This window comes from Scophthalmus maximus, chromosome 2 (assembly GCF_022379125.1).
Source record: "Scophthalmus maximus strain ysfricsl-2021 chromosome 2, ASM2237912v1, whole genome shotgun sequence".
Classification (NCBI taxonomy): Eukaryota; Metazoa; Chordata; class Actinopteri; order Pleuronectiformes; family Scophthalmidae; genus Scophthalmus; species Scophthalmus maximus.
The window spans coordinates 8409392-8432413 of record NC_061516.1 but is presented as its reverse complement, the minus strand read 5'-3'; the positions used below and the strand labels follow the sequence as shown (position 1 = coordinate 8432413).

The following is a 23022-nucleotide window of genomic DNA, read 5'->3' as shown; positions in this document are numbered from 1 at the left end:
GTTTTGTTCCAATCTCATGATTTTGTTTTTCACGTCTTCACTCATCCTGTCATAAAGATCTTCAATTTTTGTTTTCAGAGTTGCTATTGATTTCACTTTAATCACAAGTGTATTTTCTCTCATGTTCAGCTCAGACCATTGTCCTTCAATTCTGTCCTTTTCATTGAAAAGCATCTGTCTCTCTTTTTCTATGTCAGCCTTCATCTGAGTCAAGTGTTCTCTCTCTTCACTCATGGTGTTCATGGCAGCTTCAACCTCATGTTTCTTATTTTTGAGGTCCTTTCTTAAAACTTCCAGTTCCTCTCTTTCTGCCAAAACACAGTTCGTATGGATTTGTAGTTCTTGAGTGTGTCTTCTGATGTCATTATCCTTTAATTCTTGCTCTTTTTGCTTCAAAGCCGTGATGTCCATCACATTCTGAAGTTTGTCCCTTTCATTTAAAAGTATTTCTCTATCTCTGTCAATGTCAGTTTTTACCTGACTGATGCTTTCTCTCTCTCCACTGATAATGTTCATGGTAGCCTCAACTTCTTCTTTTGTCTTGTTGATATTCTTCCTCCAAAGTTCCAGTTCTTTTCTTTCTGTAAGTACACTGTTCTCTCTGGTCTCCAGTTCTTGTTTCAGTTTTCTGATTGTGTCGTCATGGACCTCTTGTTCTTTTTCTTTTAAAGTGACCTTGTCAATGACATTTTGAAGTTTGTTTCTTTGTGCCTGAATGTGAAGGGTCAGATCTTTAATGGTGGTTTTCTCTCTGTGTATTTCATCATACAGATTATTTAAATGTTCTTTCATCTTTTGTTGCTCAGTTTTTGCGATTTCCAAACGTTCTTTTTGTATGTTCATGTCTTGTTCAACTTGTTGCAATAGGTCACATGGTATCTGGATTTCTGATCTCATTTGTTCCAAGTCCAGCTTCTCTTGGTTCATCATTTCAGTTCTTCTCTCCAGATCTTCTGTCCTTTGATCCAGTTCTGCCTTTAGTTTTACTAGATCTGTCTGTTCCAACAAAGCCTCTTGTTTCAGTTGATGTTTAACGTTTTGTCTCTGGATGACAATTTCTGACATCACACTCTTCAAACCTTCTCTCTCTCTCCCTAGTATCTCAGTGTAAGATGTCATATTAACTTTATGTACATCCAGAGCCTCATGTTTTTCCTCGAGAACACTTGCCAGTTTCAGTATATCTTCCTTGTTTTGTTCCAATCTGACGATTTTGTTTTTCATGTCTTCACTCATTCTGTCATGAAGATCTTCAATTTTTGATTTCAAAGTTGTCATTGATTTCACTTTAATCACAAGTGTATTTTCTCTCATGTTCAGCTCAGACCATTGTCCTTCAATTCTGTCCTTTTCATTGAAAAGCATCTGTCTCTCTTTTTCTATGTCAGCCTTCATCTGAGTCAAGTGTTCTCTCTCTTCACTCATGGTGTTCATGGCAGCTTCAACCTCATGTTTCTTATTTTTGAGGTCCTTTCTTAAAACTTCCAGTTCCTCTCTTTCTGCCAAAACACAGTTCGTATGGATTTGTAGTTCTTGAGTTTGTCTTGTGATGTCATTATCCTTTAATTCTTGCTCTTTTTGCTTCAAAGCCGTGATGTTCATCACATTCTGAAGTTTGTCCCTTTCATTTAAAAGTATTTCTCTCTCTCTGTCAATGTCAGTTTTTACCTGACTGATGCTTTCTCTCTCTCCATTGATGATGTTCATGGTAGCCTCAACTTCTTCTTTTGTCTTGTTGATATTCTTCCTCCAAAGTTCCAGTTCTTTTCTTTCTGTAAGTAAACTATTCTCTCTGGTCTCCAGTTCTTGTTTCAGTCTTCTGATTGTGTCGTCATGGACCTCTTGTTCTTTTTCTTTTAATGTGATCTTGTCAATGACAGTCTGAAGTTTGTTTCTTTGTGCCTGAACCTGAAGAGTTAGATCCTTAATAATGACTTTCTCTCTGTTTATATCTTCAAAAAGACTGTCTGCCTGTTCTTTCTTCTTTTGTAGCTCAGTCTTGGTTGTTTCCAATTTCTCCTTTTCATCTTTCTTATGTTGTTCATCATTTTCTAATAGGTCAGTTTGTTTTTGGATGTCAGACCTAATCAGCTTCAAGTCCAGTTTAGATCTGTGTATCATCTCATTCATTTTGTCCAGATCTTCTCTGTCATCCTTCATCTCTGCTTTGAGTTTGTCAAGATAGAGTTTTTCAGTCGTAAACTTTTGCTTCCATAGATTTTCAAAGTCCTCTTTCTGGATGACTATATCTGACAGTACACTTGTCAGACCCTCCCTTTCTCTTCCCAACAGCTCAGTGTAACAAGCCATGCTTTCTTTCTGTTCTTCAAGTTTAGCAAACTTTTCTTTCAGTGCCATGAACAGAATTACTACATCTTCATTGTTTTGTTGTAAACTGTCCATTTTGTGTTTGATGTCGTCACTTGTTCTTTCATTCAGCCTTTGGAGTTTTACTTTCAGAGTTTCTATGGCATCCATTTTCCATATGATTTCATGTTCTCCTGTCATTAGCTCAGACCTTTCTTTTTCCAGTTTGTCCTTTTCATTCAAAAGCAGTTCTCTCTCTCTGTCAATGTCAGCCTTCATCTGAGTCAAGTGTTGTCTCTCTCCATTGATGATGTTCATGGTAGCCTCAACTTCTTCTTTTGTCTTGTTGATATTCTTCCTCCAAAGTTCCAGTTCTCTTCTTTCTGTAAGTACACTGTTCTCTCTGGTCTCCAGTTCTTGTTTCAGTTTTCTGATTGTGTCGTCATGGACCTCTTGTTCTTTTTCTTTTAAAGTGACCTTGTCAATGACATTTTGAAGTTTGTTTCTTTGTGCCTGAATGTGAAGGGTCAGATCTTTAATGGTGGTTTTCTCTCTGTGTATTTCATCATACAGATTGTTTATAAGTTCTTTCATCTTTTGTTGTTCAGTTTTTGTAATTCTCAAATGTTCTTTTTGTATCTTTATGTCTTGTTCAACTTGTTGCAATAGGTCACATGGTATCTGGATTTCAGATCTCATTTGTTCCAAGTCCAGCTTCTCTTGTTTCATCATTTCAGTCCGTCTCTCCAGATCTTCTGTCCTTTGATCCAGATCTGCCTTTAGTTTTACTAGATCTGTCTGTTCCAACAAAGCCTCTTGTCTCTGGGTGACAATTTCTGACATCACAATCTTCAAACCTTCTCTCTCTCTCCCTAGTATCTCAGTATAAGATGTCATATTAACTCTATGTACATCCAGAGCCTCATGCTTTTCCTCGAGAACACTTGCCAGTTTCAGTATGTCTTCCTTGTTTTGTTCCAATCTCATGATTTTGTTTTTCACGTCTTCACTCATCCTGTCATAAAGATCTTCAATTTTTGTTTTCAGAGTTGCTATTGATTTCACTTTAATCACAAGTGTATTTTCTCTCATGTTCAGCTCAGACCATTGTCCTTCAATTCTGTCCTTTTCATTGAAAAGCATCTGTCTCTCTTTTTCTATGTCAGCCTTCATCTGAGTCAAGTGTTCTCTCTCTTCACTCATGGTGTTCATGGCAGCTTCAACCTCATGTTTCTTATTTTTGAGGTCCTTTCTTAAAACTTCCAGTTCCTCTCTTTCTGCCAAAACACAGTTCGTATGGATTTGTAGTTCTTGAGTGTGTCTTCTGATGTCATTATCCTTTAATTCTTGCTCTTTTTGCTTCAAAGCCGTGATGTCCATCACATTCTGAAGTTTGTCCCTTTCATTTAAAAGTATTTCTCTATCTCTGTCAATGTCAGTTTTTACCTGACTGATGCTTTCTCTCTCTCCACTGATAATGTTCATGGTAGCCTCAACTTCTTCTTTTGTCTTGTTGATATTCTTCCTCCAAAGTTCCAGTTCTTTTCTTTCTGTAAGTACACTGTTCTCTCTGGTCTCCAGTTCTTGTTTCAGTTTTCTGATTGTGTCGTCATGGACCTCTTGTTCTTTTTCTTTTAAAGTGACCTTGTCAATGACATTTTGAAGTTTGTTTCTTTGTGCCTGAATGTGAAGGGTCAGATCTTTAATGGTGGTTTTCTCTCTGTGTATTTCATCATACAGATTATTTAAATGTTCTTTCATCTTTTGTTGCTCAGTTTTTGCGATTTCCAAACGTTCTTTTTGTATGTTCATGTCTTGTTCAACTTGTTGCAATAGGTCACATGGTATCTGGATTTCTGATCTCATTTGTTCCAAGTCCAGCTTCTCTTGGTTCATCATTTCAGTTCTTCTCTCCAGATCTTCTGTCCTTTGATCCAGTTCTGCCTTTAGTTTTACTAGATCTGTCTGTTCCAACAAAGCCTCTTGTTTCAGTTGATGTTTAACGTTTTGTCTCTGGATGACAATTTCTGACATCACACTCTTCAAACCTTCTCTCTCTCTCCCTAGTATCTCAGTATAAGATGTCATATTAACTCTATGTACATCCAGAGCCTCATGCTTTTCCTCGAGAACACTTGCCAGTTTCAGTATGTCTTCCTTGTTTTGTTCCAATCTCATGATTTTGTTTTTCACGTCTTCACTCATCCTGTCATTAAGATCTTCAATTCTTGATTTCAGAGTTGTCATTGATTTCACTTTAATCACAAGTGTATTTTCTCTCATGTTCAGCTCAGACCATTGTCCTTCAATTCTGTCCTTTTCATTGAAAAGCATTTGTCTCTCTTTTTCTATGTCAGCCTTCATCTGAGTCAAGTGTTCTCTCTCTTCACTCATGGTGTTCATGGCAGCTTCAACCTCATGTTTCTTATTTTTGAGGTCCTTTCTTAAAACTTCCAGTTCATCTCTTTCTGCCAAAACACAGTTCGTATGGATTTGTAGTTCTTGAGTTTGTCTTGTGATGTCATTATCCTTTAATTCTTGCTCTTTTTGCTTCAAAGCCGTGATGTTCATCACATTCTGAAGTTTGTCCCTTTCATTTAAAAGTATTTCTCTCTCTCTGTCAATGTCAGTTTTTACCTGACAGATGCTTTCTCTCTCTCCACTGATGATGTTCATGGTAGCCTCAACTTCTTCTTTTGTCTTGTTGATATTCTTCCTCCAAAGTTCCAGTTCTTTTCTTTCTGTAAGTAAACTGTTCTCTCTGGTCTCCAGTTCTTGTTTCAGTTTTCTGATTGTGTCGTCATGGACCTCTTGTTCTTTTTCTTTTAATGTGATCTTGTCAATGACAGTCTGAAGTTTATTTCTTTGTGCCTGAACCTGAAGAGTTAGATCCTTAATAATGGCTTTCTCTCTGTTTATATCTTCAAATAGAATTTCTGTCTGTTCTTTCTTCTTTTGTAGCTCAGTCTTTGTTGTTTCCAATTTCTCCTTTTCATCTTTCTTATGTTGTTCATCTTTTTCTAATAGGTCAGTTTGTTTTTGGATGTTAGACTTCCTATGCTCCAAGTCCAGTTTAGATCTGTGTATCATCTCATTCATTTTGTCCAGATCTTCTCTTTCATCCTTCATCTCTGCTTTGAGTTTGTCAAGATAGAGTTTTTCAGTCGTAAACTTTTGCTTCCATAGATTTTCAAAGTCCTCTTTCTGGATGACTATATCTGACAGTACACTTGTCAGACCCTCCCTTTCTCTTCCCAACAGCTCAGTGTAACAAGCCATGCTTTCTTTCTGTTCTTCAAGTTCAGCATACTTTTCTTTCAGTGCAGTAAACAGAATTACTACATCTTTATTGTTTTGTTGTAAACTGTCCATTTTGTGTTTGATGTCGTCACTTGTTCTTTCATTCAGCCTTTGGAGTTTTACTTTCAGAGTTTCTATGGCATCCATTTTCCATATGATTTCATGTTCTCCTGTCATTAGCTCAGACCTTTCTTTTTCCAGTTTGTCCTTTTCATTCAAAAGCAGTTCTCTCTCTGTGTCAATGTCAGCCTTCATCTGAGTCAAGTGTTGTCTCTCTCCATTGATGATGTTCATGGTAGCCTCAACTTCTTCTTTTGTCTTGTTGATATTCTTCCTCCAACGTTCCAGTTCTTTTCTTTCTGTAAGTACACTGTTCTCTCTGGTCTCCAGTTCTTGTTTCAGTCTTCTGATTGTGTCGTCATGGACCTCTTGTTCTTTTTCTTTTAAAGTGACCTTGTCAATGACATTTTGAAGTTTGTTTCTTTGTGCCTGAATGTGAAGGGTCAGATCTTTAATGGTGGTTTTTTCTCTGTGTATTTCATCATACAGATTATTTATATGTTCTTTCATCTTTTGTTGTTCAGTTTTTGTGATTTCCAAATGTTCTTTTTGTATCTTTATGTCTTGTTCAACTTGTTGCAATAGGTCACATGGTATCTGGATTTCAGATCTCATTTGTTCCAAGTCCAGCTTCTCTTGGTTCATCATTTCAGTTCTTCTCTCCAGATCTTCTGTCCTTTGATCCAGTTCTGCCTTTAGTTTTACTAGATCTGTCTGTTCCAACAAAGCCTCTTGTTTCAGTTGATTTTCCACCTCTTGTCTCTGGATGACAATTTCTGACATCACACTCTTCAAACCTTCTCTCTCTCTCCCTAGTATCTCAGTGTAAGATGTCATATTAACTTTATGTACATCCAGAGCCTCATGTTTTTCCTCGAGAACACTTGCCAGTTTCAGTATATCTTCCTTGTTTTGTTCCAATCTGACGATTTTGTTTTTCATGTCTTCACTCATTCTGTCATGAAGATCTTCAATTTTTGATTTCAAAGTTGTCATTGATTTCACTTTAATCACAAGTGTATTTTCTCTCATGTTCAGCTCAGACCATTGTCCTTCAATTCTGTCCTTTTCATTGAAAAGCATCTGTCTCTCTTTTTCTATGTCAGCCTTCATCTGAGTCAAGTGTTCTCTCTCTTCACTCATGGTGTTCATGGCAGCTTCAACCTCATGTTTCTTATTTTTGAGGTCCTTTCTTAAAACTTCCAGTTCCTCTCTTTCTGCCAAAACACAGTTCGTATGGATTTGTAGTTCTTGAGTTTGTCTTGTGATGTCATTATCCTTTAATTCTTGCTCTTTTTGCTTCAAAGCCGTGATGTTCATCACATTCTGAAGTTTGTCCCTTTCATTTAAAAGTATTTCTCTCTCTCTGTCAATGTCAGTTTTTACCTGACTGATGCTTTCTCTCTCTCCATTGATGATGTTCATGGTAGCCTCAACTTCTTCTTTTGTCTTGTTGATATTCTTCCTCCAAAGTTCCAGTTCTTTTCTTTCTGTAAGTAAACTGTTCTCTCTGGTCTCCAGTTCTTGTTTCAGTTTTCTGATTGTGTCGTCATGGACCTCTTGTTCTTTTTCTTTTAATGTGATCTTGTCAATGACAGTCTGAAGTTTATTTCTTTGTGCCTGAACCTGAAGAGTTAGATCCTTAATAATGGCTTTCTCTCTGTTTATATCTTCAAATAGAATTTCTGTCTGTTCTTTCTTCTTTTGTAGCTCAGTCTTTGTTGTTTCCAATTTCTCCTTTTCATCTTTCTTATGTTGTTCATCTTTTTCTAATAGGTCAGTTTGTTTTTGGATGTTAGACTTCCTATGCTCCAAGTCCAGTTTAGATCTGTGTATCATCTCATTCATTTTGTCCAGATCTTCTCTTTCATCCTTCATCTCTGCTTTGAGTTTGTCAAGATAGAGTTTTTCAGTCGTAAACTTTTGCTTCCATAGATTTTCAAAGTCCTCTTTCTGGATGACTATATCTGACAGTACACTTGTCAGACCCTCCCTTTCTCTTCCCAACAGCTCAGTGTAACAAGCCATGCTTTCTTTCTGTTCTTCAAGTTCAGCATACTTTTCTTTCAGTGCAGTAAACAGAATTACTACATCTTTATTGTTTTGTTGTAAACTGTCCATTTTGTGTTTGATGTCGTCACTTGTTCTTTCATTCAGCCTTTGGAGTTTTACTTTCAGAGTTTCTATGGCATCCATTTTCCATATGATTTCATGTTCTCCTGTCATTAGCTCAGACCTTTCTTTTTCCAGTTTGTCCTTTTCATTCAAAAGCAGTTCTCTCTCTGTGTCAATGTCAGCCTTCATCTGAGTCAAGTGTTGTCTCTCTCCATTGATGATGTTCATGGTAGCCTCAACTTCTTCTTTTGTCTTGTTGATATTCTTCCTCCAACGTTCCAGTTCTTTTCTTTCTGTAAGTACACTGTTCTCTCTGGTCTCCAGTTCTTGTTTCAGTCTTCTGATTGTGTCGTCATGGACCTCTTGTTCTTTTTCTTTTAAAGTGACCTTGTCAATGACATTTTGAAGTTTGTTTCTTTGTGCCTGAATGTGAAGGGTCAGATCTTTAATGGTGGTTTTTTCTCTGTGTATTTCATCATACAGATTATTTATATGTTCTTTCATCTTTTGTTGTTCAGTTTTTGTGATTTCCAAATGTTCTTTTTGTATCTTTATGTCTTGTTCAACTTGTTGCAATAGGTCACATGGTATCTGGATTTCAGATCTCATTTGTTCCAAGTCCAGCTTCTCTTGGTTCATCATTTCAGTTCTTCTCTCCAGATCTTCTGTCCTTTGATCCAGTTCTGCCTTTAGTTTTACTAGATCTGTCTGTTCCAACAAAGCCTCTTGTTTCAGTTGATTTTCCACCTCTTGTCTCTGGATGACAATTTCTGACATCACAATCTTCAAACCTTCTCTCTCTCTCCCTAGTATCTCAGTGTAAGATGTCATATTAACTCTATGTACATCCAGAGCTTCATGCTTTTCCTCGAGAACACTTGCCAGTTTCAGTATGTCTTCCTTGTTTTGTTCCAATCTCATGATTTTGTTTTTCACGTCTTCACTCATCCTGGCATAAAGATCTTCAATTTTTGTTTTCAGAGTTGCTATTGATTTCACTTTAATCACAAGTGTATTTTCTCTCATGTTCAGCTCAGACCATTGTCCTTCAATTCTGTCCTTTTCATTGAAAAGCATCTGTCTCTCTTTTTCTATGTCAGCCTTCATCTGAGTCAAGTGTTCTCTCTCTTCACTCATGGTGTTCATTGCAGCTTCAACCTCATGTTTCTTATTTTTGAGGTCCTTTCTTAAAACTTCCAGTTCCTCTCTTTCTGCCAAAACACAGTTCGTATGGATTTGTAGTTCTTGAGTTTGTCTTGTGATGTCATTATCCTTTAATTCTTGCTCTTTTTGCTTCAAAGCCGTGATGTTCATCACATTCTGAAGTTTGTCCCTTTCATTTAAAAGTATTTCTCTCTCTCTGTCAATGTCAGTTTTTACCTGACTGATGCTTTCTCTCTCTCCACTGATGATGTTCATGGTAGCCTCAACTTCTTCTTTTGTCTTGTTGATATCCTTCCTCCAAAGTTCCAGTTCTTTTCTTTCTGTAAGTACACTGTTCTCTCTGGTCTCCAGTTCTTGTTTCAGTCTTCTGATTGTGTCGTCATGGACCTCTTGTTCTTTTTCTTTTAATGTGATCTTGTCAATGACAGTCTGAAGTTTGTTTCTTTGTGCCTGAACCTGAAGAGTTAGATCCTTAATAATGGCTTTCTCTCTGTTTATATCTTCAAATAGAATTTCTGTCTGTTCTTTCTTCTTTTGTAGCTCGGTCTTTGTTGTTTCCAATTTCTCCTTTTCATCTTTCTTATGTTGTTCATTTTGTTCTAATAGGTCAGTTTGTTTTTGGATGTCAGACTTCCTATGCTCCAAGTCCAGTTTAGATCTGTGTATCATCTCATTCATTTTGTCCAGATCTTCTCTTTCATCCTTCATCTCTGCTTTGAGTTTGTCAAGATAGAGTTTTTCAGTCGTAAACTTTTGCTTCCATAGATTTTCAAAGTCCTCTTTCTGGATGACTATATCTGACAGTACACTTGTCAGACCCTCCCTTTCTCTTCCCAACAGCTCAGTGTAACAAGCCATGCTTTCTTTCTGTTCTTCAAGTTCAGCATACTTTTCTTTCAGTGCAGTAAACAGAATGACTACATCTTTATTGTTTTGTTGTAAACTGTCCATTTTGTGTTTGATGTCGTCACTTGTTCTTTCATTCAGCCTTTGGAGTTTTACTTTCAGAGTTTCTATGGCATCCATTTTCCATATGATTTCATGTTCTCCTGTCATTAGCTCAGACCTTTCTTTTTCCAGTTTGTCCTTTTCATTCAAAAGTATTTCTCTCTCTCTGTCAATGTCAGCCTTCATCTGAGTCAAGTGTTGTCTCTCTCCATTGATGATGTTCATGGTAGCCTCAACTTCTTCTTTTGTCTTGTTGATATTCTTCCTCCAAAGTTCCAGTTCTTTTCTTTCTGTAAGTACACTGTTCTCTCTGGTCTCCAGTTCTTGTTTCAGTTTTCTGATTGTGTCGTCATGGACCTCTTGTTCTTTTTCTTTTAAAGTGACCTTGTCAATGACATTTTGAAGTTTGTTTCTTTGTGCCTGAATGTGAAGGGTCAGATCTTTAATGGTGGTTTTCTCTCTGTGTATTTCATCATACAGATTGTTTATATGTTCTTTCATCTTTTGTTGTTCAGTTTTTGTGATTCCCAAATGTTCTTTTTGTATCTTTATGTCTTGTTCAACTTGTTGCAATAGGTCACATGGTATCTGGATTTCAGATCTCATTTGTTCCAAGTCCAGCTTCTCTTGGTTCATCATTTCAGTTCTTCTCTCCAGATCTTCTGTCCTTTGATCCAGTTCTGCCTTTAGTTTTACTAGATCTGTCTGTTCCAACAAAGCCTCTTGTTTCAGTTGATGTTTAACGTTTTGTCTCTGGATGACAATTTCTGACATCACACTCTTCAAACCTTCTCTCTCTCTCCCTAGTATCTCAGTGTAAGATGTCATATTAACTTTATGTACATCCAGAGCCTCATGCTTTTCCTCGAGAACACTTGCCAGTTTCAGTATGTCTTCCTTGTTTTGTTCCAATCTGACGATTTTGTTTTTCATGTCTTCACTCATTCTGTCATGAAGATCTTCAATTTTTGATTTCAGAGTTGTCATTGATTTCACTTTAATCACAAGTGTATTTTCTCTCATGTTCAGCTCAGACCATTGTCCTTCAATTCTGTCCTTTTCATTGAAAAGCATCTGTCTCTCTTTTTCTATGTCAGCCTTCATCTGAGTCAAGTGTTCTCTCTCTTCACTCATGGTGTTCATGGCAGCTTCAACCTCATGTTTCTTATTTTTGAGGTCCTTTCTTAAAACTTCCAGTTCCTCTCTTTCTGCCAAAACACAGTTCGTATGGATTTGTAGTTCTTGAGTTTGTCTTGTGATGTCATTATCCTTTAATTCTTGCTCTTTTTGCTTCAAAGCCGTGATGTTCATCACATTCTGAAGTTTGTCCCTTTCATTTAAAAGTATTTCTTTCTCTCTGTCAATGTCAGTTTTTACCTGACTGATGCTTTCTCTCTCTCCACTGATGATGTTCATGGTAGCCTCAACTTCTTCTTTTGTCTTGTTGATATTCTTCCTCCAAAGTTCCAGTTCTTTTCTTTCTGTAAGTACACTGTTCTCTCTGGTCTCCAGTTCTTGTTTCAGTCTTCTGATTGTGTCGTCATGGACCTCTTGTTCTTTTTCTTTTAAAGTGACCTTGTCAATGACATTTTGAAGTTTGTTTCTTTGTGCCTGAATGTGAAGGGTCAGATCTTTAATGGTGGTTTTCTCTCTGTGTATTTCATCATACAGATTATTTAAATGTTCTTTCATCTTTTGTTGCTCAGTTTTTGCGATTTCCAAACGTTCTTTTTGTATGTTCATGTCTTGTTCAACTTGTTGCAATAGGTCACATGGTATCTGGATTTCTGATCTCATTTGTTCCAAGTCCAGCTTCTCTTGGTTCATCATTTCAGTTCTTCTCTCCAGATCTTCTGTCCTTTGATCCAGTTCTGCCTTTAGTTTTACTAGATCTGTCTGTTCCAACAAAGCCTCTTGTTTCAGTTGATGTTTAACGTTTTGTCTCTGGATGACAATTTCTGACATCACACTCTTCGAACCTTCTCTCTCTCTCCCTAGTATCTCAGTATAAGATGTCATATTAACTCTATGTACATCCAGAGCCTCATGCTTTTCCTCGAGAACACTTGCCAGTTTCAGTATGTCTTCCTTGTTTTGTTCCAATCTCATGATTTTGTTTTTCACGTCTTCACTCATCCTGTCATTAAGATCTTCAATTCTTGATTTCAGAGTTGTCATTGATTTCACTTTAATCACAAGTGTATTTTCTCTCATGTTCAGCTCAGACCATTGTCCTTCAATTCTGTCCTTTTCATTGAAAAGCATTTGTCTCTCTTTTTCTATGTCAGCCTTCATCTGAGTCAAGTGTTCTCTCTCTTCACTCATGGTGTTCATGGCAGCTTCAACCTCATATTTCTTATTTTTGAGGTCCTTTCTTAAAACTTCCAGTTCATCTCTTTCTGCCAAAACACAGTTCGTATGGATTTGTAGTTCTTGAGTTTGTCTTGTGATGTCATTATCCTTTAATTCTTGCTCTTTTTGCTTCAAAGCCGTGATGTTCATCACATTCTGAAGTTTGTCCCTTTCATTTAAAAGTATTTCTCTCTCTCTGTCAATGTCAGTTTTTACCTGACTGATGCTTTCTCTCTCTCCACTGATGATGTTCATGGTAGCCTCAACTTCTTCTTTTGTCTTGTTGATATTCTTCCTCCAAAGTTCCAGTTCTTTTCTTTCTGTAAGTACACTGTTCTCTCTGGTCTCCAGTTCTTGTTTAAGTTTTCTGATTGTGTCGTCATGGACCTCTTGTTCTTTTTCTTTTAAAGTGACCTTGTCAATGACATTTTGAAGTTTGTTTCTGTGTGCCTGAATGTGAGGGGTCAGATCTTTAATGGTGGTTTTCTCTCTGTGTATTTCATCATACAGATTATTTAAATGTTCTTTCATCTTTTGTTGCTCAGTTTTTGCGATTTCCAAACGTTCTTTTTGTATGTTCATGTCTTGTTCAACTTGTTGCAATAGGTCACATGGTATCTGGATTTCTGATCTCATTTGTTCCAAGTCCAGCTTCTCTTGGTTCATCATTTCAGTTCTTCTCTCCAGATCTTCTGTCCTTTGATCCAGTTCTGCCTTTAGTTTTACTAGATCTGTCTGTTCCAACAAAGCCTCTTGTTTCAGTTGATGTTTAACGTTTTGTCTCTGGATGACAATTTCTGACATCACACTCTTCAAACATTCTCTCTCTCTCCCTAGTATCTCAGTATAAGATGTCATATTAACTCTATGTACATCCAGAGCCTCATGCTTTTCCTCGAGAACACTTGCCAGTTTCAGTATGTCTTCCTTGTTTTGTTCCAATCTCATGATTTTGTTTTTCACGTCTTCACTCATCCTGTCATTAAGATCTTCAATTCTTGATTTCAGAGTTGTCATTGATTTCACTTTAATCACAAGTGTATTTTCTCTCATGTTCAGCTCAGACCATTGTCCTTCAATTCTGTCCTTTTCATTGAAAAGCATTTGTCTCTCTTTTTCTATGCCAGCCTTCATCTGAGTCAAGTGTTCTCTCTCTTCACTCATGGTGTTCATGGCAGCTTCAACCTCATGTTTCTTATTTTTGAGGTCCTTTCTTAAAACTTCCAGTTCATCTCTTTCTGCCAAAACACAGTTCGTATGGATTTGTAGTTCTTGAGTTTGTCTTGTGATGTCATTATCCTTTAATTCTTGCTCTTTTTGCTTCAAAGCCGTGATGTTCATCACATTCTGAAGTTTGTCCCTTTCATTTAAAAGTATTTCTCTCTCTCTGTCAATGTCAGTTTTTACCTGACTGATGCTTTCTCTCTCTCCACTGATGATGTTCATGGTAGCCTCAACTTCTTCTTTTGTCTTGTTGATATTCTTCCTCCAAAGTTCCAGTTCTTTTCTTTCTGTAAGTACACTGTTCTCTCTGGTCTCCAGTTCTTGATTCAGTTTTCTGATTGTGTCGTCATGGACCTCTTGTTCTTTTTCTTTTAATGTGATCTTGTCAATGACATTTTTAAGTTTGTTTCTTTGTGCCTGAACCTGAAGAGTTAGATCCTTAATAATGACTTTCTCTCTGTTTATATCTTCAAAAAGACTGTCTGCCTGTTCTTTCTTCTTTTGTAGCTCAGATTTGGTTGTTTCCAATTTCTCCTTTTCATCTTTCTTATGTTGTTCATCTTTTTCTAATAGGTCAGTTTGTTTTTGGATGTCAGACCTAATCAGCTTCAAGTCCAGTTTAGATCTGTGTATCATCTCATTCATTCTGTCAAGATCTTCTCTGTCATCCTTCATCTCTGCTTTGAGTTTGTCAAGATAGAGTTTTTCAGTCGTAAACTTTTGCTTCCATAGATTTTCAAAGTCCTCTTTCTGGATGACTATATCTGACAGTACACTTGTCAGACCCTCCCTTTCTCTTCCCAACAGCTCAGTGTAACAAGCCATGCTTTCTTTCTGTTCTTCAAGTTTAGCAAACTTTTCTTTCAGTGCCGTGAACAGAATTACTACATCTTCATTGTTTTGTTGTAAACTGTCCATTTTGTGTTTGATGTCGTCACTTGTTCTTTCATTCAGCCTTTGGAGTTTTACTTTCAGAGTTTCTATGGCATCCATTTTCCATATGATTTCATGTTCTCCCGTCATTAGCTCAGACCTTTCTTTTTCCAGTTTGTCCTTTTCATTCAAAAGCAGTTCTCTCTCTCTGTCAATGTCAGCCTTCATCTGAGTCAAGTGTTGTCTCTCTCCATTGATGATGTTCATGGTAGCCTCAACTTCTTCTTTTGTCTTGTTGATATTCTTCCTCCAAAGTTCCAGTTCTCTTCTTTCTGTAAGTACACTGTTCTCTCTGGTCTCCAGTTCTTGTTTCAGTTTTCTGATTGTGTCGTCATGGACCTCTTGTTCTTTTTCTTTTAAAGTGACCTTGTCAATGACATTTTGAAGTTTGTTTCTTTGTGCCTGGATGTGAAGGGTCAGATCTTTAATGGTGGTTTTCTCTCTGTGTATTTCATCATACAGATTGTTTATATGTTCTTTCATCTTTTGTTGTTCAGTTTTTGTAATTCTCAAATGTTCTTTTTGTATCTTTATGTCTTGTTCAACTTGTTGCAATAGGTCACATGGTATCTGGATTTCAGATCTCATTTGTTCCAGGTCCAGCTTCTCTTGGTTCATCATTTCAGTCCTTCTCTCCAGATCTTCTGTCCTTTGATCCAGTTCTGCCTTTAGTTTTACTAGATCTGCCTGTTCCAACAAAGCCTCTTGTTTCAGTTGATTTTCCACCTCTTGTCTCTGGGTGACAATTTCTGACATCACAATCTTCAAACCTTCTCTCTCTCTCCCTAGTATCTCAGTATAAGATGTCATATTAACTCTATGTACATCCAGAGCCTCATGCTTTTCCTCGAGAACACTTGCCAGTTTCAGTATGTCTTCCTTGTTTTGTTCCAATCTCATGATTTTGTTTTTCACGTCTTCACTCATCCTGTCATAAAGATCTTCAATTTTTGTTTTCAGAGTTGCTATTGATTTCACTTTAATCACAAGTGTATTTTCTGTCATGTTCAGCTCAGACCATTGTCCTTCAATTCTGTCCTTTTCATTGAAAAGCATCTGTCTCTCTTTTTCTATGTCAGCCTTCATCTGAGTCAAGTGTTCTCTCTCTTCACTCATGGTGTTCATGGCAGCTTCAACCTCATGTTTCTTATTTTTGAGGTCCTTTCTTAAAACTTCCAGTTCATCTCTTTCTGCCAAAACACAGTTCGTATGGATTTGTAGTTCTTGAGTTTGTCTTCTGATGTCATTATCCTTTAATTCTTGCTCTTTTTGCTTCAAAGCCGTGATGTCCATCACATTCTGAAGTTTGTCCCTTTCATTTAAAAGTATTTCTCTCTCTCTGTCAATGTCAGTTTTTACCTGACTGATGCTTTCTCTCTCTCCACTGATGATGTTCATGGTAGCCTCAACTTCTTCTTTTGTCTTGTTGATATTCTTCCTCCAAAGTTCCAGTTCTTTTCTTTCTGTAAGTACACTGTTCTCTCTGGTCTCCAGTTCTTGTTTCAGTCTTCTGATTGTGTCGTCATGGACCTCTTGTTCTTTTTCTTTTAATGTGATCTTGTCAATGACAGTCTGAAGTTTGTTTCTTTGTGCCTGAACCTGAAGAGTTAGATCCTTAATAATGACTTTCTCTCTGTTTATATCTTCAAAAAGACTGTCTGCCTGTTCTTTCTTCTTTTGTAGCTCAGATTTGGTTGTTTCCAATTTCTCCTTTTCATCTTTCTGATGTTGTTCATCTTTTTCTAATAGGTCAGTTTGTTTTTGGATGTCAGACCTAATCAGCTTCAAGTCCAGTTTAGATCTGTGTATCATCTCATTCATTCTGTCAAGATCTTCTCTGTCATCCTTCATCTCTGCTTCGAGTTTGTCAAGATAGAGTTTTTCAGTCGTAAACTTTTGCTTCCATAGATTTTCAAAGTCCTCTTTCTGGATGACTATATCTGACAGTACACTTGTCAGACCCTCCCTTTCTCTTCCCAACAGCTCAGTGTAACAAGCCATGCTTTCTTTCTGTTCTTCAAGTTTAGCAAACTTTTCTTTCAGTGCCGTGAACAGAATTACTACATCTTCATTGTTTTGTTGTAAACTGTCCATTTTGTGTTTGATGTCGTCACTTGTTCTTTCATTCAGCCTTTGGAGTTTTACTTTCAGAGTTTCTATAGCATCCATTTTCCATATGATTTCATGTTCTCCTGTCATTAGCTCAGACCTTTCTTTTTCCAGTTTGTCCTTTTCATTCAAAAGCAGTTCTCTCTCTCTGTCAATGTCAGCCTTCATCTGAGTCAAGTGTTGTCTCTCTCCATTGATGATGTTCATGGTAGCCTCAACTTCTTCTTTTGTCTTGTTGATATTCTTCCTCCAAAGTTCCAGTTCTTTTCTTTCTGTAAGTACACTGTTCTCTCTGGTCTCCAGTTCTTGTTTCAGTCTTCTGATTGTGTCGTCATGGACCTCTTGTTCTTTTTCTTTTAATGTGATCTTGTCAATGACAGTCTGAAGTTTGTTTCTTTGTGCCTGAACCTGAAGAGTTAGATCCTTAATAATGACTTTCTCTCTGTTTATATCTTCAAAAAGACTGTCTGCCTGTTCTTTCTTCTTTTGTAGCTCAGATTTGGTTGTTTCCAATTTCTCCTTTTCATCTTTCTGATGTTGTTCATCTTTTTCTAATAGGTCAGTTTGTTTTTGGATGTCAGACCTAATCAGCTTCAAGTCCAGTTTAGATCTGTGTATCATCTCATTCATTCTGTCAAGATCTTCTCTGTCATCCTTCATCTCTGCTTCGAGTTTGTCAAGATAGAGTTTTTCAGTCGTAAACTTTTGCTTCCATAGATTTTCAAAGTCCTCTTTCTGGATGACTATATCTGACAGTACACTTGTCAGACCCTCCCTTTCTCTTCCCAACAGCTCAGTGTAACAAGCCATGCTTTCTTTCTGTTCTTCAAGTTTAGCAAACTTTTCTTTCAGTGCCGTGAACAGAATTACTACATCTTCATTGTTTTGTTGTAAACTGTCCATTTTGTGTTTGATGTCGTCACTTGTTCTTTCATTCAGCCTTTGGAGTTTTACTTTCAGAGTTTCTATAGCATCCATTTTCCATATGATTTCATGTTCTCCTGTCATTAGCTCAGACCTTTCTTTTTCCAGTTTGTCCTTTTCATTCAAAAGCAGTTCTCTCTCTCTGTCAATGTCAGCCTTCATCTGAGTCAAGTGTTGTCTCTCTCCATTGATGATGTTCATGGTAGCCTCAACTTCTTCTTTTGTCTTGTTGATATTCTTCCTCCAAAGTTCCAGTTCTTTTCTTTCTGTAAGTACACTGTTCTCTCTGGTCTCCAGTTCTTGTTTAAGTTTTCTGATTGTGTCGTCATGGACCTCTTGTTCTTTTTCTTTTAAAGTGACCTTGTCAATGACATTTTGAAGTTTGTTTCTTTGTGCCTGAATGTGAAGGGTCAGATCTTTAATGGTGGTTTTCTCTCTGTGTATTTCATCATACAGATTGTTTATATGTTCTTTCATCTTTTGTTGTTCAGTTTTTGTGATTCCCAAATGTCCTTTTTGTATCTTTATGTCTTGTTCAACTTGTTGCAATAGGTCACATGGTATCTGGATTTCAGATCTCATTTGTTCCAAGTCCAGCTTTTCTTGGTTCATCATTTCAGTCCTTCTCTCCAGATCTTCTGTCCTTTGATCCAGTTCTGCCTTTAGTTTTACTAGATCTGTCTGTTTCCAGTATTTTTGAATTTGATTTGCAACATTTGTGCTGTCTGATGCCCTCAGCTGCTCCGCCCCACCTTTGCTCTCATCCTTTTCTCTTTGCAGCTTCAGTTTCATGATCTCCAGTTGGTCTCTCTCTCTGAGGATCCGCTCCAGCTGCTGGTCGAGCTCTTTCTTCCTCTTCCGTGACTCCCTCTTGAGGACATCTTTGTCTAGTTTGACCTCGGCCCACATCTTTTTAACTTCCTGATCTTTTCGAATGCCTTTTCGGATCATTTGTTGATTTTCTCTTTTTGTAATGTCCAACTCGGTCTTCAACAGTTCCATCTCTCTTCTTTCTCTTTTAACTTTCTCTAGTCTGATGTCAAGGTCTTGTTTTTGTTCTTGGATATCATCCCACTTTTGGACCCTATCATGCATCTCTGCTTCTGCTCGTGCTGTAATTTTTTCGAAGGCCAACTTTATCTTTGATTTTATTATGATCATGTTATCTTTTATGGTCCTGTTCTCATCCATTAATGCTTTGAGTCCTTCTCTTTGTTTCCCTAAGTGAAGATTCACATTCTCCAGAATCGCCATGTCCTTTCTAATTATTTCCAATAGATTGTGGATATTTTGTCTTATGTTTTGGGGGTCAGTAACCTCTGACCTTTTGCGTTCCACATCTGCTTTCTCCCTGTTGCTTCTCACCCTCTTTTCCACAGCAAACTCTTCCCTCTGTTGTTGCAGTTTTATCCTCAGCACTTCTAATTCATCCCTCTCTCGCATGGTTTTCTCCAGTCGTTGGTCTAATTCTCTACCTCTCTTTTTGGTCTCTCTCCTCAGTAATTCCTTCTCTCTTAGTAGTTCATTCCACATTATTTCATTGTCTTCTTTTTTTCTCTTGCTTTTTCTAAGTATCTGTTCACATTCTCTTCTCTTTATTTCCAGTTCCGACTTCAGCAGCTCCATTTCCCGTATTTCTCTTTTGGTCGTTCGCATTCTTTCTTCAAGCTCCTGTTTCTGTCTCTCCATAGACTCCCTTAAACGGTTCATCTCATGTATTTCTGCCTCAGCTTGCTGTCCTGCTTTTTTCACATTCTCCCCTTCCACATGTATTTGTCGTTGCAACATCTCATCTTGGTTTATTGAATTTTGGAGCTGTTCAGTTACACTGTTTTCCAAACTGTCCAGTATCTGTGTTATGTCTTTCTCCGGTTTCTCCATATCTGATCTCAGTCTGAAGATTTCATTTTCCATTTCCTCCATATCTTTTCCGATTCTGCTCTTTGTCAGGTTGTCCCTTTCTGTATCCATTTCAGCTCGGTCATATATCTTTATATCGCCCTCCACCCTCTCAGTATCTTCAGAGGAAGGATCTTTTTTCTCTCTGATTTGATTCTTGAATTGTTCAAGCTCGGCTCTCTGCTGGGATATTAAAAGATAACTGCTTTCCAGGTTGTGTTTTGTAGTTTCAAAGTTGTAGCTGAGGTCTTCTAACTGTCTCAGGTTTACTTTGGTCTCCTTCATGTTAATCTTTACATCTTCACTTTTATTTCTGGTCTTAACAGCAATTTTCTCTACACTCTTCTTAACTTCTGCCATTTTCTTCAGCTTCTCCTCGATCACCTCAGTTTGTCTTTGCATTTTTATTTTTAGAAGATCCAATTCGTCTCTCTCTCTCAACGTTTTCTCCAACCTCTGACCCAGTTCTCTCTTCTGTTTCTTTGCAACGGTTTTCATTGATTTCATGTTACTCATTTCTTCTTTCAGATGCATTTCACTCTGCCTCATTTCAGTCTTTACCGTTTGCAGGAATTCTTGGAATTGTTTCATCTCTCGTAACAATCCTTCATTTTCACTTTCAGCCTCCTTACGATCCTCGTCAGCTTTGATTTTTTCAGGTTGGTTTGTTAATTCTAGTTTTACTAATTTCATTAGCTCTCGTGTTCTTGAAATCTCTGCCCTAATTCTTTGAATATCAAAGGTATAAACCTTTTGATCCAAACCTCCATCCGTCTCGTCACTATGTGTCTGTGGATATGTTTTTGACTCCTGACTTTGCTTTTGCTTCTCAAGGTCTAATCTCATCAAGTCAGTCTCATCAGTTACATCTTGTTTAGCTCTGTAACCAGTCCCCTCTTTTTGCTCTTGGACTTTATATGCTGTCATTTCATGTTCGAGCACTGTGTTTACCCACAGAGTGTCTCTGTGCTCTGTGTCTTGCAGCAGACCCTCCACATTTCTGGTTTCCCCGACAGCCCTTTGTAACCCAGTTTCAGTCCCTGCTCTCTGGCTCTGCAGCTCATTTATATCCATAATGAGCCATTTAATTGTTTGATTTTGACCCTCCATGTTCTCCATAGCATACTTTATTTGCCCTTTGATTTCCTCCTCTCTCTCCTTGAGTTGGGATATCTGCCTCTCCACTTCTTCCTTTTGTCTTACATTCATTATTAATTCTGTCGGATCATCACCTGTTAATGTTTCTTCATATGTTCCTCTCTGCATCTGTATGAAAACGTTCTGCTTTTCATTTTTGTCCACTGAAATAAACTGGTCTCCTGCTGTAGGAGCCTGTTGAAAAGACACAGCTGCTTCTGTTGTTTTACCTGCTGCTCTTCCGTCATCTGTTGGATTTAAGGATTCTCTGGGTGTTTGTTTCCCTGGTTCTTGAAGTTCGGATGTGTTTGCCGAAAAGGTCTTTATGATTGTAGATTCTGTCCATCTACTCATCCGAGCTTTCAAGGAACTCAGCTTGTCCTTCACAAAAAGAGAAATATTTTTTTTATTCTTATTATTTTTTAGGTTCGGTTTTATTGCAATTTTCATTTTATAATGTTATCAGTAATTTTTTGCTGTTGAAAGTTTACATCCAAGAATAATGATTGATTTATCACAAATTTGACTAAAGTCGTAATAGTAATACTGTGAAAATTGTTATTATATTTTTATTTAAAATTATAAAACAAATTGCACAAGAAACACATTCGCCATTTTGTTGAGGTCAGTGTCATGTCATACATTTCTGTAACTGACAGCTCAAAAATGAAGCAGCTATTACTTTTTATCGAGAATAAAAAGAAAATAATTATTATTAACTCACCGTGTATTTTCTGACATCCTCCTTGTCCCTTTCCATCTTCCTTTGGGCTTGGCGCATTTCCTCTTGCATAATTTTAACCTCTGTAACTGCTTTGTCCATGTTAGCTTTCATATCACCCATAGTCAGAATTGTGGTTATTGCATGTTCAAGGTTTTGTTCAGCCTCCTCTCTTTGTCGCCGTATCTGTAGCTTTGTGATTTCTAACTCATCCCTCTCTATTATGATCTTCTCCAGCCACTGTTCCTGCTTCCGTCTCTTTTTTCTCTCTTGAAAATTCCTCCATTTTCTCTCCTCTGTAAATGCCCTCTTCCTTTCCACCGTGTCTTCTCTCACCATGTGCAGCATCTTCCTGGTTTCTTGTACTTCAAAAATCACTCTCTGCATGTCAGCTCTCACGTTGTCCTCGGTGCTCATCTCCATGCCGTCTTCCTCACACTGATTTTCTTTTTGTTGCATTACTTCTGCCTGTTGAAGTTTTATCTTATGCCCCTCCAGCACGTCCTCTATGTCCACCTCCAGCACCTGCTCTGACCTCTGCCCCGCTGTCATGACCTCCACGTCTTGTTCTCCATGTTCAGTCTCATTCTGCATCTTGCCGATCGCCTCTTTTTTTCTCCTGCTCATTCTTATCATTTTAACCAGGTCCTTTTTCTTTATTTCCATCTCAGTGTTCAGCACTTCCATCTCCCTAATTTCTCTCTTTGTCCTTTGTAACTTGTCATCCAGCTCCCGTTTTTGCCTTTCGTTACACTCCCTCATACACTTCAGCGCATCCATTTCTTCTTTGGCTAAGTGCCTGTCTCTCTCTATGTTTTTTCTCTCTTCCAAGATTCTCATGTTGATTCTATCTATCTCACGTCTTTCACACTGAACCTGTGCCAGCGTGTTATCTATGTCTTGTTTTTGACCCTGCATACCAGCCTTCGTCTCCGTTTCCCACTGTGTTACTTTCATGTGTGTATCGGTGTCTTGTCTTTGCTCTTTGCTCTGTGCATTTAGCTCCTGCTTCTCCCTCAGAGTAAATTCCAGTTGTTGATCACTGTCTGCCAGCACATCCCAAACCTTCTCCATCTCCTCCTGGATTCGACTGAGTTTTTCCTTCACGCTGTCAAACGTGCCTGTTGCCTCTTGCTGTCCTTCTCTTCCCTTCCCTGGGACTGTCGCCGTCTGCATTTCAGCATCTCTGTGACTTATTGTCCACCTTTGCTTCATCTTGTTGATATTTACACTCATGTTATGCCTGATGTGCTCAATATGATCTCTGTGCTGTGAAATGTACTTTTGAGTTATCTTGAACTCTTGCTTTATGGCTTCTATTTTTTTCTCCATTTCTTCTTTTGCCTGTTTTGCTTCAATCTGTATGTTCTTGTTTTTGTTGATTGCACTCAGCAGACTGCCAGAAATCCACCTCTCAATTATCTTCTGGTTTTGGATTACCCTGGGTTCTTTGTGTTCCTTACTGTCTTCTCCCCTCTTATCATATTTGATCATTTCCAACGTGTGTCGATCACTGATGATCTCATCACGTCTTCTGTCCAGAGTTTCCCTCTCTTGCTGTATCTCTGCTTGCATTTTCAGAAGCTGTAGTTTTTCTTGAGTGGCTCCATTTTTATTCTCCTCAAGTTTCTTGATAACATTTTCCATCTTTACCCCCAGTGCTTTTATTACTAAGTTCTGATCATGTCTTTCAGCTGCCAGTCTTTCAATGTCCTTCTGTTGCTGTTCTGTCTCTGTCCTCAGGTGTCTCATTTCATTTCTCTCTCTTTCCCACTGTTCTTCAATCTCCTCCATCACTTGACACGTCAGCTGTCTTTGCCTTGTGATGA

The 23022-nt window shown here is 37.8% G+C and overlaps 1 protein-coding gene across 1 annotated transcript; it reads right to left on the bottom strand.

Annotated features, from left to right (window-relative positions):
• Positions 1 to 3317: 3317 nt before the first annotated feature.
• Positions 3318 to 8030, bottom strand: LOC124851000 (centromere-associated protein E-like). The gene is made up of 3 exons (XM_047337347.1): positions 5974 to 8030; positions 3864 to 5919; positions 3318 to 3322 (listed from the first exon to the last, which is right to left on the bottom strand). Exons 1-3 carry the CDS (start codon positions 8008 to 8010, stop codon positions 3318 to 3320), a joined length of 4098 nt encoding a protein of 1365 aa, XP_047193303.1. The 5' UTR covers positions 8011 to 8030.
• Between the last annotated feature and the right edge of the window lie 14992 nt (positions 8031 to 23022).